The 22,663-nt window shown below is 35.0% G+C and overlaps 1 protein-coding gene across 4 annotated transcripts in view; it reads right to left on the bottom strand.

The window, feature by feature from the left end:
- Positions 1 to 22,663, bottom strand: part of SCAF4 (SR-related CTD associated factor 4) — a 57,985-nt gene that overhangs the window by 30,005 nt on the left and 5,317 nt on the right. For all 4 annotated transcript variants that reach the window (XM_044750641.2, XM_044750645.2, XM_070488756.1 and 1 more), the window contains exons 2-7: positions 6,669 to 6,752; positions 5,752 to 5,796; positions 4,065 to 4,226; positions 2,751 to 2,886; positions 2,279 to 2,418; positions 1,479 to 1,655 (exon numbers count right to left, since the gene is read on the bottom strand). In XM_044750641.2, coding sequence (XP_044606576.1) covers positions 1,479 to 1,655; positions 2,279 to 2,418; positions 2,751 to 2,886; positions 4,065 to 4,226; positions 5,752 to 5,796; positions 6,669 to 6,752 — 744 coding nt within the window. The remainder of the gene's footprint in view (positions 1 to 1,478; positions 1,656 to 2,278; positions 2,419 to 2,750; positions 2,887 to 4,064; positions 4,227 to 5,751; positions 5,797 to 6,668; positions 6,753 to 22,663) is intronic.

The following is a 22,663-nucleotide window of genomic DNA, read 5'->3' on the forward strand; positions in this document are numbered from 1 at the left end:
CAAGAATAGCCAAAGAAAGTTTAAAAAAGAATAAGGGGAAGGGGAACACCTGGAAATGAAATACAGTATATAAGTTGCAAGTATTTAAATTGTTATGATGCAGAAATAAATATTAGTGAGACAGAACAGTGTCCAGTATGGACACAGAAACAAATGAGACTTTAGTGTATGACAAAAATAGTGAGGGAGAATTGGCTATTTCCAAAAATATAAAGATTTAACTATCTTGAATGCTTATTCTAAAATAGGTTCCAGATGAAAAGAAGAGACAAACACAAAAAACAAGAATATAAAACTACGAAAACAAAATATAGAACTTTTAGTACAAGTGGGGAAAGTTTTCCAAATCACAACACAAAACAGACAACTAATAAATAAAACCACAATATGAAAAGAGTTCATGTTCACACGTGCACGGAAATAGCTCTGAAAGAATGTACTCAAATCTGTTCAAAGCAGAGTGAAATTGCTTCCCTTTTTCCTTTAGAACTTTGTTTTATTTGCATTTCTTCCCCAAAGCAAGTACCCCTTTTGTACTCAAAAATTTTACCCAACCTTCTTTTAATCAATAGTCAAAGATATAATGACAACCAGCATTTACCATATGGATTCTTAATTTGGACTACCAATAATCAAGTTATTGTATCTTATAATTAGAATGCCAGGAAGAACAAAATTTTAGACTAGATTAAACTGTTTTGGGATTTTCAAACTTTTCTGTTTTTTGCAATGAAACCTGTAAAATGAAATGAAATTTTATATAGCCACAAACTCAATACATAGACAAGACACAAGACAGATAAAGAGTGGAGTTGTCTGGGTTAACATTTCGACAGGAAGTTCTGAGCTGTGCATAATCAGCACATCTGTATCCTTAGTGGCAGATCCTTAAACATGCCTAAGGCCCAACAGAGGAGTTGGAAGACACTGAACCAATCCAAACCCTCATGTTATAGATATGGTAATTAAGGTTTTTAACAGCAAAAAACAGAAAGCAACTTAAATATCTATCAATAGGGGAATGGCTAAACTGTAATGTGTCCATTAACCTAATACTCCTAATAAGCACTCAGTAAAAATGTAGATCTCAATCTATTAATCTTAACAACAGAGACAAGAGGATTAAGATCAAAACAAGCAAGTCAAAAATAGTGTATATATATTATGACCAAATAAAGAAAAGCATATATCCACAGTAAATTCTGAAAAGATATACAGCAAAATGCTACTGTAGTTATCTTCAAGTATGAGGGTTAATGGTGAATGTTCTGTTTACTTTTCCTTTTTACTAAAAATTTTTGTGATGAGTATATATTACATTTATAACCAGGAAAAATGTTTTGATGCTGAGGGAGAAAAATCCCTCAAACAACAAAACAAGAAAATGAACAAACTACAGAGAAGCTAGAGAAGGGTAACCTCCACGGTCCAAGCTGAGTGACATCAAGAGCCGGGCGGGTTATGTGAGAGGAGCGTACCTTGTCAAATGCGGTTTTCTGTTCAGGCGGGGGGAAAGCAGCTTTTTGTTCAGGTGGTTGTGTAGGAGCTGTCTTTAACTGAGCTGTGAGAGCCTGAACCTGAGCCATCACAGCATTGTCAATGGCAGGAGACTGTGGTTTTGGAGGCTGCTGAAAAGTCTGAAGGATCTGCTGAAGCTTAAAGAACGGGAAAACTGATAAACCACATAAGGAAGTATACTCATAGTATCAAAAGTTAACTTGCTAAAAAATCTTAAAGGTGACTCAAAATAGCACAGACACAGAGTAAACTGGAAAAAAGGAATCTACCTTTTAGTAATGGTTAAGTTTGCTGTGAATGAATCTATCAGGCATACAATGTGCATCACTTAAGGTTAGAATTGTATGCTGATGACCCCAGTGGTAGAAAATGATGCTCAAAGAGAAGAGAAAATACACTTAAATTGTAACCAAGGTAAATATATATTTTCTAGAAAAATGTAAAAAACATTTCCAAATAATTTTGAAATCAATCAGAAATGCTAGAATTGAGAGCACCAATATCAGCCACTTAGTAGTTGTAAAGTTCGCTCCACCAAGGCGTATTACTATTTCTCAGCGTGCTGTTCCCTTGTTTTTCACCTTTCCCCACTCTCCCCTAATGATCCCCATGCCATTACCTTCCTAGTGAAGGCTTTTCTAGTTGAAAAGTAGAAGTATTTCCTCCCTTGAATGTGCTCATTAATTAGGTGTGGAAAATAAGAACTGACAATAATACCCAACCACAGGAATTTAATCTTTGGATAGGATAGGTGGTTTACCTGTTGACCTTGTGTCGTCTGAAACAGTTGGGCTACAGCAGCAAAAGCATCCGAGCTGGGCAACTGTGGTACAGTTGGTACGGAGTTTGTAGTGGCTTGTGGGGGTTCAGAAGAAACCTTAACTGGAGGTGGAGGTGAACCTAAAAAAGAAAAGGTCAGTAAGCCCTAAGAAAACTTTAACTTACAAATTTTCCCTTTTAAACTCCATTAAGCTTCTTCAATGACACAACATTCCATTCAAGTAACATTCCATTTAACAGATAGTAAAAATACAGATTCTGTACAGAGTCTATAACAAGTACTGGAAGAGCAGACTTTTATTAGAAATAAGAATTATGCAAAGAAAACCATACCTTCCAAGATGCAAACTCAAGTTTCCTTATGGAAATTTTCTACCAATATAAACAGACTTCAAACTTTTCATGAATAAAGTTATACTGTTTTCTAAGGTCACAGATACCCTTGACCATACCTTCATTATTAGTAACATTTTCTGCTACTGGGGCGGCATTACTGGTTCCTGCTGCCATGTCCAAAAGAGGTTGAATAATTTCAATCTTGAATACTCCATTTTTTTGCCAAAGGTTCAGCACACGGACTATTTTACTCTGTTATGTGTGAGAAAACATGAATGTACCATAAATAATTTATTATACCTCTTACAAAAAAAGAAAAAAAATCCCCTAGGCTAATATATCCATACTAAGTCTGTTTTGTAAATAGGAAAAAAAAATATCTATCATCAGAATTACAATTACTCTACTCTAATTAGCCTTTCTTTAGTAGTGTAATCTAGAGTAAGAAACAGACGGAAACCAAAAAAAGGAAAGAGAAAAGGAATATAACCTGGAGAATCAAAAGAAATACATTATAATAAAAAAATGTATTTGAAGTTTTCATTATATTTTATTTATGCTTACAAAGAGACTCTATCAATGACAAAAACTAGTTATCTTAGAGAAGTAAATGAAGTAAAAAAGAATTTCCTCAGGATGATCCTAACGGTTAAAATATTTAAGAAACTGGCCTGTAACTGCTAAGTTGTTTTATGGACCAGTAAATATGAAGGAGATCCAGAGAAGATGTGTTATTCATGAGTATAACTCGTATCTCCTACTCAAGGAATGATATTCTTTTCTCTTGTATATCTTTCCCAGAAAAGCACTCCTCCAAAAATATAAATACAGAATCTACAACACTCAAATTTATATGCCGTTTATTGTAAATGTCTCCATTCTTCATTATTTTGAGATTTACCAGTGTAATTCTCCCACTTATTGGAGTCCAGTTATGACGTCTGTAATGTTTTTCTACCTTTTTATAGTACACAGTTAAACCAGCTACGTATATAAGGAATTAAATACTGTAGTCTGATTGCTAACAGATGCCATTTATGCTCTAGCATCTCTATATGCTAAGGAAAGCCATCGATTATTGGTCCCTTCCTTCTGGAATAAGCAATAATCTGAGATGAACACGGCCTTTCTCTACTGCAGAATTTCTTTTTCACTCAATTGTAAGTAAATCTTTCCAACAATGCCTTCTTTAGAGGAAGATGGTGCTCTTTTCATATTTCAACAGTACATTCCTGAAGGACTTCACAAGAAAACAGATGAGATGACCACTACAAAAAAAACGTGGGTTTTGTTTCAAGTTCACAGAGATCACTACATGATTATCTTCCTAGTTATACAGTAGGCTTCAAATATCTAATAAACATTTAAACAGATTTAAATAAATATAAAAACAAGAACACAAGTTTTAATTTAAAAATTATTAACTATACCTTATCTTCAGATGGACAAAGATATAAATATTGGAATGTAGCGGTTATGTTTTTAGAGAATCTTGGCCCAAAAACATCTTTATCAGTTCCAAACTGATGCCGAGACTGTCGCACAATTGAGTCGATTACATATAATCCTGGAACCTTGTATTCAGGTTTACACTACAAAGACAAAGATGTAAAGTCAATACAAGAAAAGCAAAATCACAATTTGACACCTATTAATCTCACTTTTATGAAACTTTGTTTATCCAATGATTGTTTCTATTTAGAAACTACTTGAGTGCTTAGCTCTCTTATTGGCTAGCTTGTCAAATTTCCCACAGGTCTATATAGAAGAATACAGCATTCTCTTGATACTTCAGATTCCCAATATTTTATTTCTCTCTGATCTCCCTATCCACCACCCCATAATTTCCCAGAATCAACATTACTTTATCAATCCCTAAGGCACTTGCATACAAATCCACTTACTATGATAGTCTCTACTCCAATTCACCCTGCTCAAAAAAATAATTATTACCTTTTATTATCAAAAAAATTTTAACATATCAATTTTAATTCTATTAAAAGCACAGTAACAGAGAAACAAAAACTAAAAGGAGAGGTCATTTTGGCCTATCAAATTGACAAGATAAAAAGAATAGAGAAACAGGCACCTACACACATTTCTAGTACTACAACTTTTACAGAAGATGATTTAGCAATAAATGCAAAGCCTTATTTGATCCAATAATTCTACATCTATAAATTTATTCTAAGGAAAACGATTAAGATGCACCTAATTTTTTCCATTAGGTCAGCCACTGAAGCGAAATGTCCAACAACAGGGAACTGGCTGAGTTAATCACAGAAACAATCATGCAATGGAATCTTTGCAGATGTCTATGATAAATTCAGTGGGAAGAGCAGGTTATCAATCAGTCTGCCACCATTTTCCCTCTTATAAATGTACGGGTACACAATAAAAATGAGTAGATCCAAACGTAAATCTTCACAGTAATCTGGGGTGGTGGCATGCAGGTAATATTAATTTTTTTTCTATTTTACTTATTTGTACTTTGATCTGCTACTATAAACACCTCTACTGATCATTTTTTTTGGTGTCTGTTAGAGCTCTAACTCCTGTCTCTCAGCCAGTATGAAAAGGCCATGGATCAGAGACATTTCCAAACACATTAGTGTGTATCATATGGCACAGCTCCAGGTTGGGGGAGAAGACAAAAATGTCTAAGTCTCTGTTCTTGGTCCTCCACTGAAATGTGCTAATCACACAGTTATAAAACAACAGACAACAGTAAAACTGAAAAATGGTTTAATTATGATGCGACCAGGGAAAAGCTGAAAGAACTTTCACAAAGTGACTTCATTTGCAATACTACAAGCTGAGTTAGATGTCAACAGAGTGGTCAGGGCAGAGGTGGCACATCAGGCTCAAGGAGACCTCTATCCAGACAACACTCTTGTTGAGTGCCACCTCACACTAAGTGCTCAAACTACACGACTGCTATCAATTTGCTTTTGTTTTGTTAAAAACAACAAAAAAATTCTAGTAATTAAAAAGAACTTCTAGTGACAATTTTTTTGCAGAGTGGCTTTAGAAGCACATATCCAAATTACAATTTACAAAGTAAATTATAAATACTGATCATAACTAAAATGAGGTAATAATGAAACGGAGAGTTACCTTTTTGATGAACTTTTCTACTATTTGAACGACATGCTTATAAAGCTGAAAAGAATAAAAGAAAATTATTGTCCAGTTTACATATTTCTACATTTCCTAAAATTAGAAAATACTTAAAACCCTGAAATTTGCACAATTTGAATAATTCTCAAGATAAACTGAATAAACCATGAGAAATAATCCATAGTCAACAACTGAAAAAAATCTGAACAAATCAGAAAGGAATTAACTAAAACAGAACAATCACCCAAAACAGAAGTCCTTTTTTCAGATTTTTAATCAAGCAACCTTCATAAAGTAGTGTATCACGCAACTTTATGAGAGGGATAACAACAATGGCCTTTGGAACAGAATAGTGCAGTTTTTACTGCGAGTCACTTATTTAGGTGTGATCTTGGGTATTAACTTTATTGAGCCCGAGGTCTGTTGATTTATGACAAGAATTAAACAAAATAAAAAACAAACAAACAAACCCTACCATTCTACTCTCTACTTCAGTGAGTTCAACTCTTACAGCACCACACACACACAAAAACGATAACTACGTGAGATGATGTGTTAATTAGCTTGATTGTGGTAATCATTTCACAATGCATATGTGTATCAAATCATCATGTTCTATTACATTATATTATTAAACATATATACAATTTTTATTTGTCAATTATACCTCGATAAAGTTTGAAACAAATACAAAGGACAAATACTAACAACAACTAAGAAAAAAACCAGGTTTTGAAATAATATTTACAATGCGAATGTACCAAACTGTATTAACATGTACCTTCAGCAGAAGCTGGTTAGTGTTCTTTGTTTCAGGCCTGAATTAATTCACAAGACGCATTCTCAGGTTTAATGATAACATTTTCAAAATCTCAAAAAATTTTTAAATTAAATATATTTTATTTTACTCTTACCTTAATAGCTTTAATAGCAGCTTTTGTGATGAGGATCATCTTGGCTCGAGAGATAGGAGGTTTCATATCCATAAGTGAAAAGAGCTTAAAAACAAAAAAAGAAAAAAAATTTTTAAATAAAGGTAAAATTAGAAGTCAATTTTCCAGTTCTACAAAGATATTTGCAATGTATTAACTAAAAGGATAACAAACATTTTGAACTAAGTTTAACAATTTGGCTATAAAGAAAACCAAGAGTCTTCCTACATACCTGCTCTACCACTTAGAAAATACACTGGGAAAGGATCATATTAAAAAGCAACAAAAACGAAAAAAGGAAAAAACATTAAGAAATTTACAAAACCTGCAACAGAAAAAAACTACAAAACTTTACCGAAGAACTCAAAAATGATCTGAATGGAAACAAACACGCCATGCTCCCCGGACTCAAAGTGGCAATAGTGTGACTCAATATTTAACGTATTCAATCTTTAATCCAAACACTGAGATTTTGGTGAACTTCAAATAATTCTAAGGTTCATTTGGAGAAACACACGCACTAAATCAGGCAAGAAATTTAAAATGTCATTATAAAGCTGGAATTCACAATTTCTTGATTTAGTCAGGAATAAAAATGACACCACATTTAACAAACCTCTCGACAGTAAATCCGACAATCTGGTGCTCCCAGGAGGCTTAACCACATATGCATGCTCCTTCCCCCAAAAGGTTAAATCCAACCAAGACATAATGAGAGCCCACAGAGGGTTATAAAGACAAAATCCTGACATTAAGAAGCTTATATCTAGCTTCTTAAATTACTGTTTTATTTTGTTTTGTTTAATCATAGGCACATACTCACCTGGGACTTCTAAAGATATTCTGAAATAATTTTCAGGGCTTCCTGAGCATTATCAACTTTGTATTTAATTCCTTTCCAATTAATGTTGATATTTCAAATATGGAATTGCTAAGACATAGACCTTACTAGACCACGACTAAGAGGCTAGCCTGAAGAATAAAAGTCTCTCCTCCCAGAGTAAACAGCCCCAAGTAACAACATATCCTTGAAATTCAGAGAGAATTTTCAAAGGTTTCCAAAATAACAGACACAGTAGGACTACAGATAACAGTAACAGTAATTTTAGAAAAGGTATGGAATGCCAGATATGAGCAATGGAAGAACAGATACTCTGTTTAAGCAGAGAAAGACAGAATTTTCCCATAAATAATATTAATACAGGAATTTATCTAAGAAAAGAAAGATTCTCTAAATAAACAGGTCATAATTCTTCATTATTTTAAAAATCCTCCTTGAGATTATGTGAAAAACAATTAGAAAGATAGCAATCTTTGAAATTACATAAACCAATGAGAAACTACAAAACAATTTAAAATATTTCAAGTTAAATACAAATTCTAAAAGTATCAACACTGCATGAAATATACAGCATACATCTATAAAGGATATACTCTGACCATTTATAAGCTATAAAATTTATTAAGACAGTTGTTTATTACTGTTATTTTATTTCCTCCTCTGTACTTTAAAGCAGAGAAAAGGGATGCAGAAAAGTTTATACAAGGATCTTAAGAATGAGCAACAGGGGCTGGCCCCGTGGCTGAGCAGTCAAGTTTGCAGACTCCACTTCAGTGGTCCAGGGTTTCACCAGTTCGGATCCTGGGAGCAGACATACCACTGCTCATCAGGCCATGCTGAGGTGGTGTCCCACACAGCACAACCGCAAGGACCTACAGCTAGAATATACAACTACGTACTGGGGGGGCTTTGGGGAGAAGAAGGAAAAAAAAAAGATCAGCAACAGATGTTAGCTCAGGTGCCAATATAAAACAAACAATGAGAACTACTTGTCTGGTCATTTAAAGCTTAGAGAGTCATATTTTAATGAAGCCTCAGCCAGAGCTAATATTCACTTAATGTTCTAAATAGCACTTCCTGATTATTTCTGCAGTAAGCAAGCTGCCATATTAAAAGTCAGCTGAGCACACAAGACAGACCAGTGCACCTTCTGATGAAACACTCCATAGTCTATATTTAAATTACCACAATTCATTTAAAAAGTTAAAATACAAATGATACCATATAGCAGTATAACCACCATTCAGGCAAAAGACCAGCAAGAGAACCTTCAAGCGCTATCACATGAGACAGTGGAAGGGTGTTAATATATTTCATAAAGAAAAGACAACTTTGGAAGAGAGGAAGGAACCAACATTTGAGTGCTTACAATGAACAAGGAAGAAATGCGTTTGGTGGTGCATTATTTCATGTAATCATATTGACAACTAACCTAGATTCTGTTACTCCTCTTTTGATATGATACTCAAAAGGGTTACATCTGTTTGGATGCCCAGGGAGTGGGTCGGAACTAAAGATTGTTGACTGTTAAAGCTCACAAACCCTTATACTCATACCCTTACATAATGCTGCTTACTGACTAAATACATGCTGAGACTATTAACTATGGTGAAACATAAAGAGAAAAACGTACAGAAAAAAATATCAACCAGATGTCTGTGCCGGTCTATATACTGTACTGATTCAGGGATAATGATGAAACGTTGGATTTAATTTGGGATGCCTACTGAATATCCAGGCAGAGAATGGAATATAAATCTTGAATACAGAAGAGAGGGCCAGGCTAGAAATTGAAAGGTCACAGAATCAAAGCCATGAGCGTGGGTAAGACAGAATTTGTAGTTAGAAGAAAGTCAAGAACATATAACCTAGCTAAGTTATACCAAAAATTCCGATGTTGTATAGAGAAGGGGGTTGCACAAGTGAACACCAAGACAAACGCCAGAAATTAAAGGCATTTGGCATGGTCAAATGCTCTAACAGGTTAATAAGGATGTGAACCAAACCTTGTTCATTCAGTCTGACAATCAGGTAGCTGAAGTAATACCAGTTTTTCCAAGTGATCCCAAAGTCCAACTGGTTAAGGAGTAAGTGGCAGGTAAGGAAGCAGAGATGCAGTTTTGGATCATTTCTCATCCATACAACAAATATTTGAGAGCTCAGTTAAGTGGCAAGTTCAATGTTTGGCACATAAAGAGGAGACAGAGTCATGTTTCAATGCTTTACAGACTACCACCCTTAAAATATCTTCTCCTACCTGTTAGCATTATAACGCTTCATCACATTTCAGGTTCTTTTTAGATGCCCTTTACTTTCCTTTATCAATGTCTTTCTTAAATCTTAAAGCTGGAAATTTGTATTTGATATAATTTATGAAGAAAAATACAGGCAGACACAGAAGTTTCACAACTGGAGGTTTAAAAATTATCTTTTAAAAGCTCAATTAATGTTACTAATATTTTATTGGCTTCTTCAAAGCACAAATTCATCAGTCTACCTTTTGCAAGGCAAAGGGGATATTTTGCAAATATCCCCTGATATTTAGATCAACAGCTTCACTGGATAGATACAGCACAGAAATGACACTGAAACTGATATACTTTACTGTCACCATGCACACTGACACTACCTATTTGGATAGAAATTCTAACAGCCTTTATGGTGAGGCAGACATTATAATTCTATTTTACAGATGAGAACACTGAAGCACAGAAGTTCAAGAATCTGCTCAAAGCCATAAAGCGAATTTAGTGGTAAATTCAATCTGTAGTTTACCATTTCCTGAAGCTCAAGTTCTTTCCAATAAGAACCTAACAATGAGGAAATTATTTACTTAATACTATAATACATTAGCACACAGGAATAGTGCACAGATATTCAAGATGATAAAGACTATATAGCTAAGTAAAAAAATAAGTAAATACACATGTAGACTCAAATGAGAAGGTGATACTAAAATATAATTGTTATGAGGGGTTAGATCCAAAGACTTTTTTAATAAGAAAAAAAAGTGGCACAGTGGTAAAGGGACCTCTCCAGGCAAGCAACAAGTTAGAGGTAATATACCGAGTCCTTACCTGATCTAGAGCAAGCTGCAATTGAAATAAGGGAGAAGTGTTACGGCCACCAGTGCTGACTGAGGAATCTCTTAGAAGTATACAACCTTGTGGTAATGTAAGATTTAGATCAGTTACCAAATTTTTGAGCACAATAAATTTCTGTTTGAGTAACGATCAGAACACAGGCTCAATAATCAACTGGGAAATCCTGGCTCAAGCACTCGCTGACTCTGAGAAGTTGCTCCTTCATCTGTAAAATGAGGATAATAATAATCCCTATTTATTCAGGGAAGTTTAAGAATACAAAGAATACACAGAAAAGCACTGAATGCAGCATCTAGTACAGAGTAAATATGTGACAGTATGCTAATGCTATCATTACTACTACACACAATTTCGCTGAAAAAAGGAAGGATCCTGGAGATAATTCAGAGCAGTGTTCTTCAAACTGTGGGCTGAGATACTTTAGATTATAGAAATGAGCTTAAGGGGAGTGACGGAACTTTTCTACCAGAATAGAGTGAAAAATAAAACAGCATTATATACAGCAAGATAAGTACTGTTTGGTGAAACTTCGAAGTTTTGCGTGTGAGCGTGCACGCACAAACATGTCTCAATGTAAAACTGTCATTCTCACTGTGGGGGGGTCATGGTCAAAAAATATGAAAGGCAATGACTCAGAGAAAAATTCTTTTGTTTTAGAAATGAGTAAAATAAAGCCCAATCTTACTGCTGGTCATCTTTCGATAATGTGCAGATTTCTCAAACCATTAATACATTTCTTACGGACAAACTGTGGGGAAAAAAGTAGCATAGCCAAGTTGGAAAAAAATTTCATATTTTTCAATCAAGTTTAAAATACACAGAGTAGTATACACAGGGTAGAAAGAAGGGTAAAGATAATTCAGGCTCTACTTATTTCTGACCAACATCCAATCTCGGCTAACAAACCTCAAGAAAAAAACCTATCAACTTTATATATAAAAGTCTGAAAACTACAAAATTTAATATAATTCCAACCAGCTCCAGAAGTGAAAAAAATCAGACATTGTGGTATTCTGAAAAGAGTGAGAAAGACCTGGTTTTGAATCTGGGTCCAGCCATGTAAATGATTCTCAGTAAATTCCTTAACCTCTGTAAGCCACAAGCGTCTTCATACTGAGGAGGATAGACCTGTTACCTACTTGATAGGTATCAACGAGAACTAAAGTAGTCTTTGTATATGCCACGACTAGTCTATCACCCCGCAACAGGGCAAGCGCTCAATAAGCATCATTAGGTGCGGCATTCTCCCTACTACTACAGCCCATATTCAGGATTAATGTAATCTGTTAATGAAAACAAATACGTCAAAGCAGCCAGAGAAAACCATGCAATTCTCCTACATAGAATAACAGCAGCAGTAGGCCCCAAAAGGTACAAGACCCCCTCAGAAGGCATTAGGAAAAACATACTTGCCAGCAACAGACATGAGTATGACTTTTTGCTTTGTCACTAGCTGAAGGACTACGAGAAAGTCTAAATAGGAACACTGTCCTGCTGTATGACATACAGAAGTCTAATATACAAAGTATTCTAAAAATTATGAAGAAATCATTCATCCCGATCCCTTATGTCAATAAAAATGAATTTCAAGAGATGATAAAGAATGAGAATATTTGGCCTGTGACACCTGTACAATTCATAGTGTTTGGGGGTTAGTCAAAGTAATGATACTACGCTATTTACTCATAGTATAAACTTTTACAAGTTTACTTAACCTTTCTAAACTTCAAGGATTTTTAAAATCTGAAAAGGGGGATTAACAGTACTCACTTCACCTGATAAGGCTGTTAGGATTAAATGAGATAATATATATGAATCTCTTAGTCCAGTACTTGACATATAAGTAGAGCTATAAAATGCCCTAGGAATCTTTACCCACACACCCAAGTTTAATTTCTTGTTATGGCTTACCTTAATATCTTTTTTGTTTTACATCTACTAGTCAAATGCTACATTTAGAGAAATCTCCTCTATAGTGAAAATACAGTAGTCTCAAAGACTTTTAAAGCTACATGGGACCTTAGTACCTAATACAGTACTCATACCAAAATTAGAACCACTTTTACAATATATCTGGCAGATACTTTTACAATATATCCGTCCATCTAGTGACACAGTCTTAGTAACTCATAACTAATCAGCTCCAATAGTAACAGCAGCCTGCTCTGTAATGACCTCAAATCTCCCTTCTGATACCCTCCTTCTCCTGTTCCAGTTCTGCCCCTGGAGCACAGAACAGTGATCTCTCTCATATGGTAAAATATTTCAAGACAACTCAGCATGTCTTCCTCTCTCTTATCTTCTTCAACTATTAGTCAAGTGATATGTTTTCTAGGTCTGACTATGCTGGCTAATTCCTTTTAGGTCAGATATCCCCAAATGGACAGGGTTCAGAATGTATTCCTGTGTTAATGGAATCTATTGGATTTTCTTTCGCATTAGTTTCCTATTTCTGCAGTAACATATTACCACCACCTTTGCAGCTTAAAACCAAATTATCTCACAATCTTGGAGGTCAGAATCTCACTAGTCTGAAATCAAGGTGTTGGCAGGGCTGCACTCCTTCTGGAGGCTCTAGGGCAGGATCTATTTCTCGCCTTTTCCAGCTTCTACGGGGTGCCTCCGTTCCTTTGGCTCATGGCCTCTTCCTCCATCTTCAAAGCCAGCAGGATAGCATCTTCTCTCCTCCCTGACTTCTGCTTCCGTTGTTACATCACCTTCTCTGACTCTCCTGCCTCTCTCATAAGGACCCTTGGTATTACATTGGGTTTATCCAGATAATGCAAGGATAAACAACCTAACTCAATATCCTTAATCACATCTGCAACGTTTCTTTTGCCATGTAAGCTAACACATTGACAGGTCCTAGGATTCAGAATGTGGACATCTTGGACAGGGGGCATTATTTATTACTTTAAAAAAACAGTGCTTAGTTCATTATTAACTCACATCTCTTATCAACTGAAACTTTCACATTGTTTTCACTGGAATCTCTATCAAAGCTAGATCTTCATGTTGACTTTATGCTGCTTTCTGACAGCCCTTTCAATCTAATTAGGTAGTCTGGAAATCATTTTCTGCTTTTTGATGTAGCAGCTATTCCATCAGCCTATGAATTTCAGGAACCTACTTTATATGCCTTCCTCCAACTCAATGGTTTTTTAAAGATTAAAAAGAATATGACCTACTTGTAGCATGACCTCACGTGACATACTTTGGACACTGCTAACCAAAATTTATTTAACAATACTCTCATCCTGCTATATTTTTCTAATTTATTAATAATGAAATCATAACAAACATCTTTCTGAAAAACTTGGTTTATAGTCCTCGCTAAACAAAATACACTGCACAAAAGAAAGAAGTTTAATTTGGTCTGTTATAAACTGTTAGTGAATCTGTTCTGGCTCCTAGTGACTAAAAATTTCTAGAAATTCACAAAACTAACAGAACTGGCACAGATAAGAGTTATTGGCATTGAGCCTACAATTTCTGGAATATGCCTTTTCCTATTTTCTGAAATTGAGCTGTCAAAGTGATGAAAAGAATTAGAAGACTACACACTAGTCTAAGGAACTTTTTAACCTTAAATCCCTCAAACAATATTTCCTTTCAGAATCTCTTTCAATGGGATACTTACCTATTTTTCCCTAAACTTTTTTTTTTTTTTGGCTGAGGAATATCCACCCTGAGCTAACATCTGTGCCAATCTTCCTCCTATTTTGTATGAGGGTCACTGCCATAGTATGGCTGATGAGCAGTATAGGCCTGCACCCTCGATCAGAACCTGTGAACCCAGGCTGCCAAAGTGGAGCATGTAGAATCTTATCCACTACACCACAGGGGCAGCCCCTCCCTAAACTTTCAAAAATTTGCTTTCCTAAAATTTATTTTATAACAAATTATACTGATTATATGCAGTATTCCTTCCTTTGCTATTATGACCTCCAAGATGACCAATGTCGCCTTAAGCTCCTCTTATTACTATTTAGTCAAAAAGTTTACTTTTAAAGAAAAAAAGAATGCTTCCAAAAATATGCACACTCGCAGTGACGGGCTGCTACTCAAATCTCCCTTCTGACAGAGGTAGATATCAAAGCATTTAATCCAGTCTTTCCTCCTCTTTTGGTTCATTTGTCTCAATATATCACACACAATGGCTTCAATCAAATCGAGTTAAATCCAATATAACTTTAATGTTTATTAGTAACATTAAACACTTTATTAAAGTACACATAAACTTCTTGACAAAAGATAACTAGGAAAAAAAACTTTTAAAATCATCTTTTCTGCCAAGACGCTTTGTCCATCTAAGTGCAGCCTGAAGACAACTCTATAAAATACTTATGGCTAGAATAATTGAGTAAGAGAGTTTACAGTCCCTTCTTACCTAGCATTTCATTTTATATCTTTACAAATACTTTACCAAAGGTTTGTTGAAGCTAATACTTTCTTAATACTGGGCAATTTAATGTGATGGGGGATGGGGACAGGGACGGGGTGGGGAGGGGCCAAGCCAACCACATGTTAAACAAGTACCACTATGCCATTCTACCTGAAAGCAGAATACTGTGTGTGAGTTAGTAACATGTACAAACAGTAAGAGATACAGTGAAATTGAAAAAGGTACAGAAGAGTTACTCAATTAACAAAGGAAACTCTAATAGCTAATTAATAAACAGAAAAAAAAGTTCAACCTTACCAAAAATCAAAGAAGTACAAATTAAAACAATGAGATACAATTCTTCAATTATCTAACTGGCATAAGTGTAGATTAGCAGAAAGCAAAGAAGGAACTCTGCTGATGAGACCTAATGGGCAAATTTTAATTTCAAAGGGAAATTTACAGCTATATACCAAGAACTAAAAAATGTCCATAGCTTTTAAACCAACAATTCCACTTCTAGAAATTTACCCAAAACAATAATCAGATGTTCTCAAATTTTCCACGATGACTATTTTAAAATAAGAAAATAATTTCATGTTATTAAAAAGATCTGGTAACCAGATGAAAATTTCCAAACACAAAGGGAGGGGGAAAAAGACTGAAATTCTCTAAAATGTTAGTGGTATTTGGTGGATATTTTCTTTATTTTCTAATTTAAATTTACCTAACTTGCATGAATTTCTAAATAAAAAAATTAAAATTCATGGACTTAAAAATGAAAAACTTTGTATCCGAGCCACAAAAATGTATTTCTGCAACTTCTGATTATAAATATAACAAACATATAGAATCATCATTATCAGATACAACTTGTGCATGGAATAAATCTTGTCTTTGCAGTTAACAGTTATGTTTAAACCAATGGCTTGTAAATCTTTTTTTTAAGGTTTTTTTGGTGAGGAAGATTGGCCCTGAGCTAACATCTCTGTTGCCAATCTTCCTCTTTTTTTTTTTTCTCTCCAAAGCCCAAGTACATACTTGTGTATCCTAGTCGTAAGTCATTCCGGTTCTTCCACATGGGATGCTGCCACAGCCTGGCTTGATGAGCGGTGTGCAGGCCCATGCCTAGGATTCAAACTGGTGAACCCCAGGCCACTGGAGCAGAGTGCATGAACTTAACCACTTGGCCATGGAGCCAGCCCAAATGGCTGGTAAATCTTTAATTAAACTTTCCAAAATTACTAAAACAAACTTTTAATAAATTTAACATTTTGCTCCTTTAAATCTTTATAAGAGCTGACACCCTTGTGGATATAATGCCCAAATCTGAGAAATAAGTTTTAAATATATTTTTTGCTGATATCTATGCATTAAACAAAGCATCCCTTTAATTACTGATATATAATTTACTTCTATGTAAATTCTGTTTACTTTCCACAGAGTCAAATCCTTTGAAATCCAAATGTTTAACCAATTTTCTGCTTGCTTAGAGGAAAGTATGGAGACAGGATAGGTCTGGCATTAATACGAAATATTTCTAAGATGGAGCACATTTACAAGGCTTTTTAAAACAAACAGTAGGGGAAAAAAAACTGTACTGTCTTCCTGCTCCTACTGAACAGGGTCGTTGGTTTGACAAACACTACAAAATAGCTCCATTTATTTCTCCATAAAATTCCATTTTCAGATTTCTAAAGATCTAAACCAGGTATCTTTACAAGCAACAAACAAAGCTGTACATAATAGTCTCAAGTTCAAAGGGTTAAAAAAAAATTTCATAGTTACTTCTTCCTACATTTCTTTACCTTACTACATTTTCGCACAAACTTGCCGACTTTTCTTAGTTCCAGAATTTAGAGAAAAGCTTTACAAAATACACACATAAGTGCAAATATACAGTTAATATTAAATATGAAAGCACTTTTGGGTTAAGTAGTCATATTTCTATGTTAAGAAAATTAACAGAATACAGTAACACGGCAAACAGTAGTTTAAACTTCATCTGCATTATTTCCCACTTTTTAATTCTATCACCCAGCCCTAATTCTGTTACCATTTGCTGCTGGAAGAACTAATTTTCTTAGTAGTCAATTTCTGACGACTTATTCTGTGAAGTATGCTCTAATTTATTCTTCATTTAAGACTAACTCCCCTACCATTTCCAGGCGACTACTCGTCTCTTTAGAACCGAGGCTGCCTTTTAACCCGTCCAGTTCCAGCTTTCCACAACAGGTCATTCTCCATTCCTTCCCTTCCATTTTCTAGTTCCTGTTCCTTTTTGGTTCATAAACTGCGATCAATCCTGAACTCCTTCCTTTCCACTTGCTCAAGCAGTAGGCCAGGAGGGTGACTTTAGGAAATGCCAAATGTTTTATCTATGTTATTGCTCTATTTTACTAGCACAGATGCCAGGTTTCAAAATCACTTCTATTATGCCTCACTAGTTAACCTTGTACCCCCGCAAAGTTGGTTATAAAACATTTTTGTGAATTAAATATTTCATCCTAGACTTCAATGGAAGAAATAAAAATTGGTTCTAGCATATAAAATCATTTGATTAGAAGAAAAAAAATAAGAATTATTCCCTACATTATGTATTTTATTTATACCCAGTTATTTCCACAAAGTTCTAATGACTGGACCTATGCACAAGCATTGGACTACAAATGAAAATGTTAGCATTCATAAAATCCCTAATCAATTAAAAAATTTAATTGTGAATATAAATTAGTAAATGAAGTATAAATGCTTAAAAATATATCTTAAGTTCTGAACACTGTATCTATTGCATTACTATGGACGACTTAAATACTCAGCAAGCTTCACCATTCTGAAACTTGGACAAAGTCTTCCAAATCGCATACATTATAGCACACGTGCTACCAAGCTTCAAATGTGCACAGGTTGTTTAGGGAGCCCTCTCCCTTCATAAACAATCCAGAAGACAAAGATCAGCTGCTCAAAAACTCCTCAACAGCCATGTGGGGCTGTGGACTGGGCTCAGGTGGGCTGTTACAGCACTCATTCAAACCTCAAACTGCCATTTCTACACTGTGTGACCTTGGACAATTCACACCACCTCTCCAGTTTCCTCACCTTTAAAATGGAAAGAACTCAAAGACATATAAACATAATAAAACACCTAACCCATCAGCTGGCATCTGGTTGGTATTTAATGAGCAAATACAAGATTCCTTTCCTGTCCATTACTTGAACTGGCTCCACTGGATTACTTCTTAAAATAGCATGTAAAAACCAAAGATATCCTTTGAACAAACTTAGGATTTAAGATCAACAAAATAATTTACAAAGCCACTCAGAAGCTACTAGATATTGTTTTCAACCTGACAGAAAATCAGATCAAGTGACAACACAATGAAAATGGTGCTAGAACCTAACGTTTTTCTTTTTCTTTTAATAGCTTTGAGAGTTAATTCATATACCATAAAACTCACCTCTTTAAAATGTATGGTTCAGGGGTTTTTATTATAGTCAGAGTTGTGCAACTATCAACACTATTTAATTTTAGAATATTTTCATCACCCCCCAAAGAAATTCCATACTCATTAGCAGTCACTCCCCACCCCCCGATAATCTACTTTCGATCTCTATGGCTTTGCCTATTTTTGACACTTCCTATTTTTTTTAAAAACCTAACTTTATAAAATATGCTCTTACATTTACTAAGCAATGGTAAAGACCTTTATAGAGATGTAAATATATCTCCAACTGAACCCAAAACTTGGTTGTCCTTTCTAAACTGTATCATTCAGCATCTCTTAATTAAGGCAAACTAGGTGATATATGGCCATTAAAGTTTAAAGAATATTTTAGCTATTTCCTAATGGCTTTAAAAGGCATATTATGGTAAATTCCCATATTATATTTCCTTTAAGCAATGTATTACAATTCTACTTCAGCTAAAACTCAGCTCTGACAAAGTCAAAGGAGGAAACAAAGTGGAATACTCGTGATACAGTGCATAAAGCTACACTGGGGAGAGTGCAGATGGAGATTTACAGACTACAGCGTTGGACAACTACTGCTCTCTATGGACAGCACACCCAGAGTGGGACAAAAGGAGAAGTCCACCCACGGGCAGTCACTGAGTGGGTGAATTGTCTCTCAAAACTCTAAATACAGTAATAAAACACTGAAAATTGTTTTATCATCACCAAGCACTAGCAAATCTAAATAATATCAGGGATAAAATATTCCTTCCTCTAAAATATTTTGTTGACTGAGACTCTTAAACTATTGCTGTGGTTACTGTGGAATTTCAACTAATACATGTGTCAAATCTGTACATTTTTATTACATATCCTTTAATAAACAATCTATTTTAAGTGGAAGTTCATTAGGAAACCCTTCAGTTATGTGGTCAGGGCCCAAAACATGCAGATTTGCTACACCTGTTCATTTGCAGTCACTGCAAAGAGGTTCAGGACAGCCTGCACCTCGGGCTCAGGTTGTCTCTCCAATCCTGTGGTTCCTACATATATAGTAGGAATATACATGTATACATATATTCCTGTGTTTAAACAGTACATCCAAAATATGACAGCTGTGTCCAATTCTTCTTTCCTGAAATATCTTTTTTTCTGGTATAAATATTTACAGTCAGAATCAGCCTTGAACAAAGGTATAGTGAAACACCAAGTTTGAAGATCCAAGAACAAAAATGGAGAATGTCAATGCTACACAAGAGAATGTAAGGAAGTGGATATTTACCATAATTCCAAAAACGTTTACCAAATACAACAGAAACCTGTATTGAATTTTTAGGTGAAAACATTTTAGCGAAATTTTTTTTGACTGATGAGACATATGAAAGTCATTAGAATCAATGCTGAAAAAAGACGGACAGTATTGTGATTTCTAGAAATTTTTTGTGAAGTGGGCTTTTTCTAAGTTTCTGCTAAAAGTAACCTTATGCTTCAGATTTCCCAACTGTTTGCATCTGGCACTTCATGTACAACTTTTTGTAATTAAAATTAATAGCGCTTTTCAATCAATTATGGGTGAAGGTAAGATTGGTAAATCTGGCTCTAACTATCTACTGAACACAAACATGTAAAGATCAACTCCGACAGTCACTGACAAATATAAATATGCAGAAGGTAAGGCTTGAAAACAAACTGGAAAACTATTATTCATTAGTGCCACAGACTAGTATGTAGACAAGTTTTTCTACTTTTTCCAAAAAATGTATTAATGAAATTTAAAAATATTAATCAACTACTTTTCTCCGTTCTAATAGTTATTTGTAACTGGCATGAAGTTCAAGTTTCTTTCCTGGCCGATTTCATGATTATTTCTGAAAATTTTGTTGTAGAAGGGGGATGTGCTAAAAAAAATAAAAACTTCTGCTCTGGATGTCAAATATGCTAGGTATGCCACTGCTCTATGGTCTCTTCCAACTGGGATTACTGACCCACATTATACCAAAAATCACCAATCATCCAAAGACAAATTATAACCTGTAAGAGGTACTTGGATGGCCCTCCACTTTTCATCTCCCCACCCCTTCATCCCCAAACCTTGGCTTCTAATTCTTAACTCCACTCCAGAGTTACATTGCATTTCTTGCTAAATTCACTCCTAATCTGTACAATGCTTCACTGGAATATCAAGGTTTCTATATATTTATAAGCCTTCACAAGCACCAATAAAGAGCTCGAACTATAAAGCAATGAAATGTAATCAATAAACCCTGCAAATATTGAACAGGATGGTGACGAAGGCATAATAAATTATAATAGTTCGTGAAATCTTCTAGTTCTCAAAAAAAATCCTAACAGTACACTGTTAATTACACTTAACACAGAAATACAGACATGTCTCTTCTAGACTAAGCTCATGACAGATCTTGGTAAGGCCTAATCCTAATGAGAATTTATTACCAACTCTACCTGTTCTGTGGTTCCACAGGAACAGAATATTAATCAACCAATGTTGCCAAAACTTTGAACTGCCAATAGGTAAAGTGCTTATTCCATATACCTGATGACATTAAGTAGCTTTTGTTAGCTCATTATTAAAGTTGTATGCTGTTGCTCTGAAGTATGCTAAAAAAAAAAAAAAAGGACTCGGCATTTTGTCTCAACAAATGTTAGGAATGTTCATCATTTATGCAACAACTTTTTTCCCCACCATTTTATGTCAAAATATATTTAAAATGAGATTTGAATGTGTGCAAAAATCTATAAAGAAGTTACCTGGAATGCTGAAGTAATTATATTCATTTGTGCTCCACGGCAGAGGACAAGAACCTGCAATTTATATCTGGTAAAAAAACAACAAGAAACCCCCAACAAAACACACACGCAAAAACCAACTACCATTTTGTCAACTTTTTATTAGGTATATTTATCTCCTGAATTCTGTTTCACAAGATTTATAAGCCAACTTTTCCATTACTCCATTTTTTCTCTGAATCAGTTCCTCATCACATGTCCACATAAGTTTTTTTTTTTTTTTTAAAGACTGGCACCTGAGCTAACATCTGTTGCCAATCTTTTTTTTTTTTCCTCCTTCTACTCCCAAAAGCTCCCAGTACAGGGATGTATATTCTAGCTGTAGGTCCTTCTGGTTGTGCTGAGTGGGACGCCACCTCAGCATGGCTTGATGAGCGGTGCCATGTCCGCATCCAGGATCCAAACCAGTGAAACCCTGGGCCAGTGAAGCAGAGGGAGCGAATCTAACTACTCGGCCATAGGGCAGGCCCCCATAAAATTTTTTCTGAAACAAAACACTAAAGAAAATGATAGACTAGGGAGGGGATATTTTCAACAAGAACATGACTGATAAAGGCTGCTACAAAAAGCTCTGAAGAGCCAGCTTTATTCTATTCCACTCACCATAAAGCCAGCCATCTACTGTTGGTAGAGACAAGCAATTCTCTGAGAGTCAAGAAAGAAAAGAATAAAACTACAGCTAATTTAAGAACCTTCTTTCAACTCTTTGTCCACTTCTTTAGGCAGACCTCTCAGAAAGGAAGGAATGATCAAAACCAACCGAAGACTAACAGTACAGGTTAAAAAAAAAACTTAAGAAGGTATCCTCATCATACGATCTAAATTCTACAAGACTATCACGCCTAGTAACCAATAGGTAAAATATGCAATAGTCCACATAGAACAATTTCCAGTGGGGAACAGGAAGGGGCGGCAAGTTCCCCACTGAGACATGGAACTCAACTCTTCCTGCAGGATAACACGTAGTTCAAGAATGACCGCCCAAGCAGATAAGTGTACTAACAAAAATTCATACATGAAGTATGCGTAAAGCTTAATTTCTGATTTTAAAAATGAACATAAAGGTACTCATATTTTCTCCCTGCACTTCAAAGTAGCATTATATGCTTTTCAGTGGTCCGTGAGGTAAAAATTGGTTTCATATTAATACTAAGACATTTCTTGACCTTTTCATTTTCACAAGTGTACAGCAGTGTTTTCCAGAGGCTACCTGATGTGTAATTGCAAGACACTGAATGAAGAATTAGATAGGAGAATCTAGGTTTTATTAAAACAAAGTTTAAACGAGATTTGCAAAAATGTAAAATAATGTCACTTCCCACAAATTTGTTTTGTTTTGGAAATGTTATTTCGAATTAAAATTGTTATTTATGTTAACATGTAATGGG

The sequence above is a fragment of the Equus asinus genome, chromosome 18 (genome assembly GCF_041296235.1).
Source record: "Equus asinus isolate D_3611 breed Donkey chromosome 18, EquAss-T2T_v2, whole genome shotgun sequence".
Lineage (NCBI taxonomy): Eukaryota > Metazoa > Chordata > Mammalia > Perissodactyla > Equidae > Equus > Equus asinus.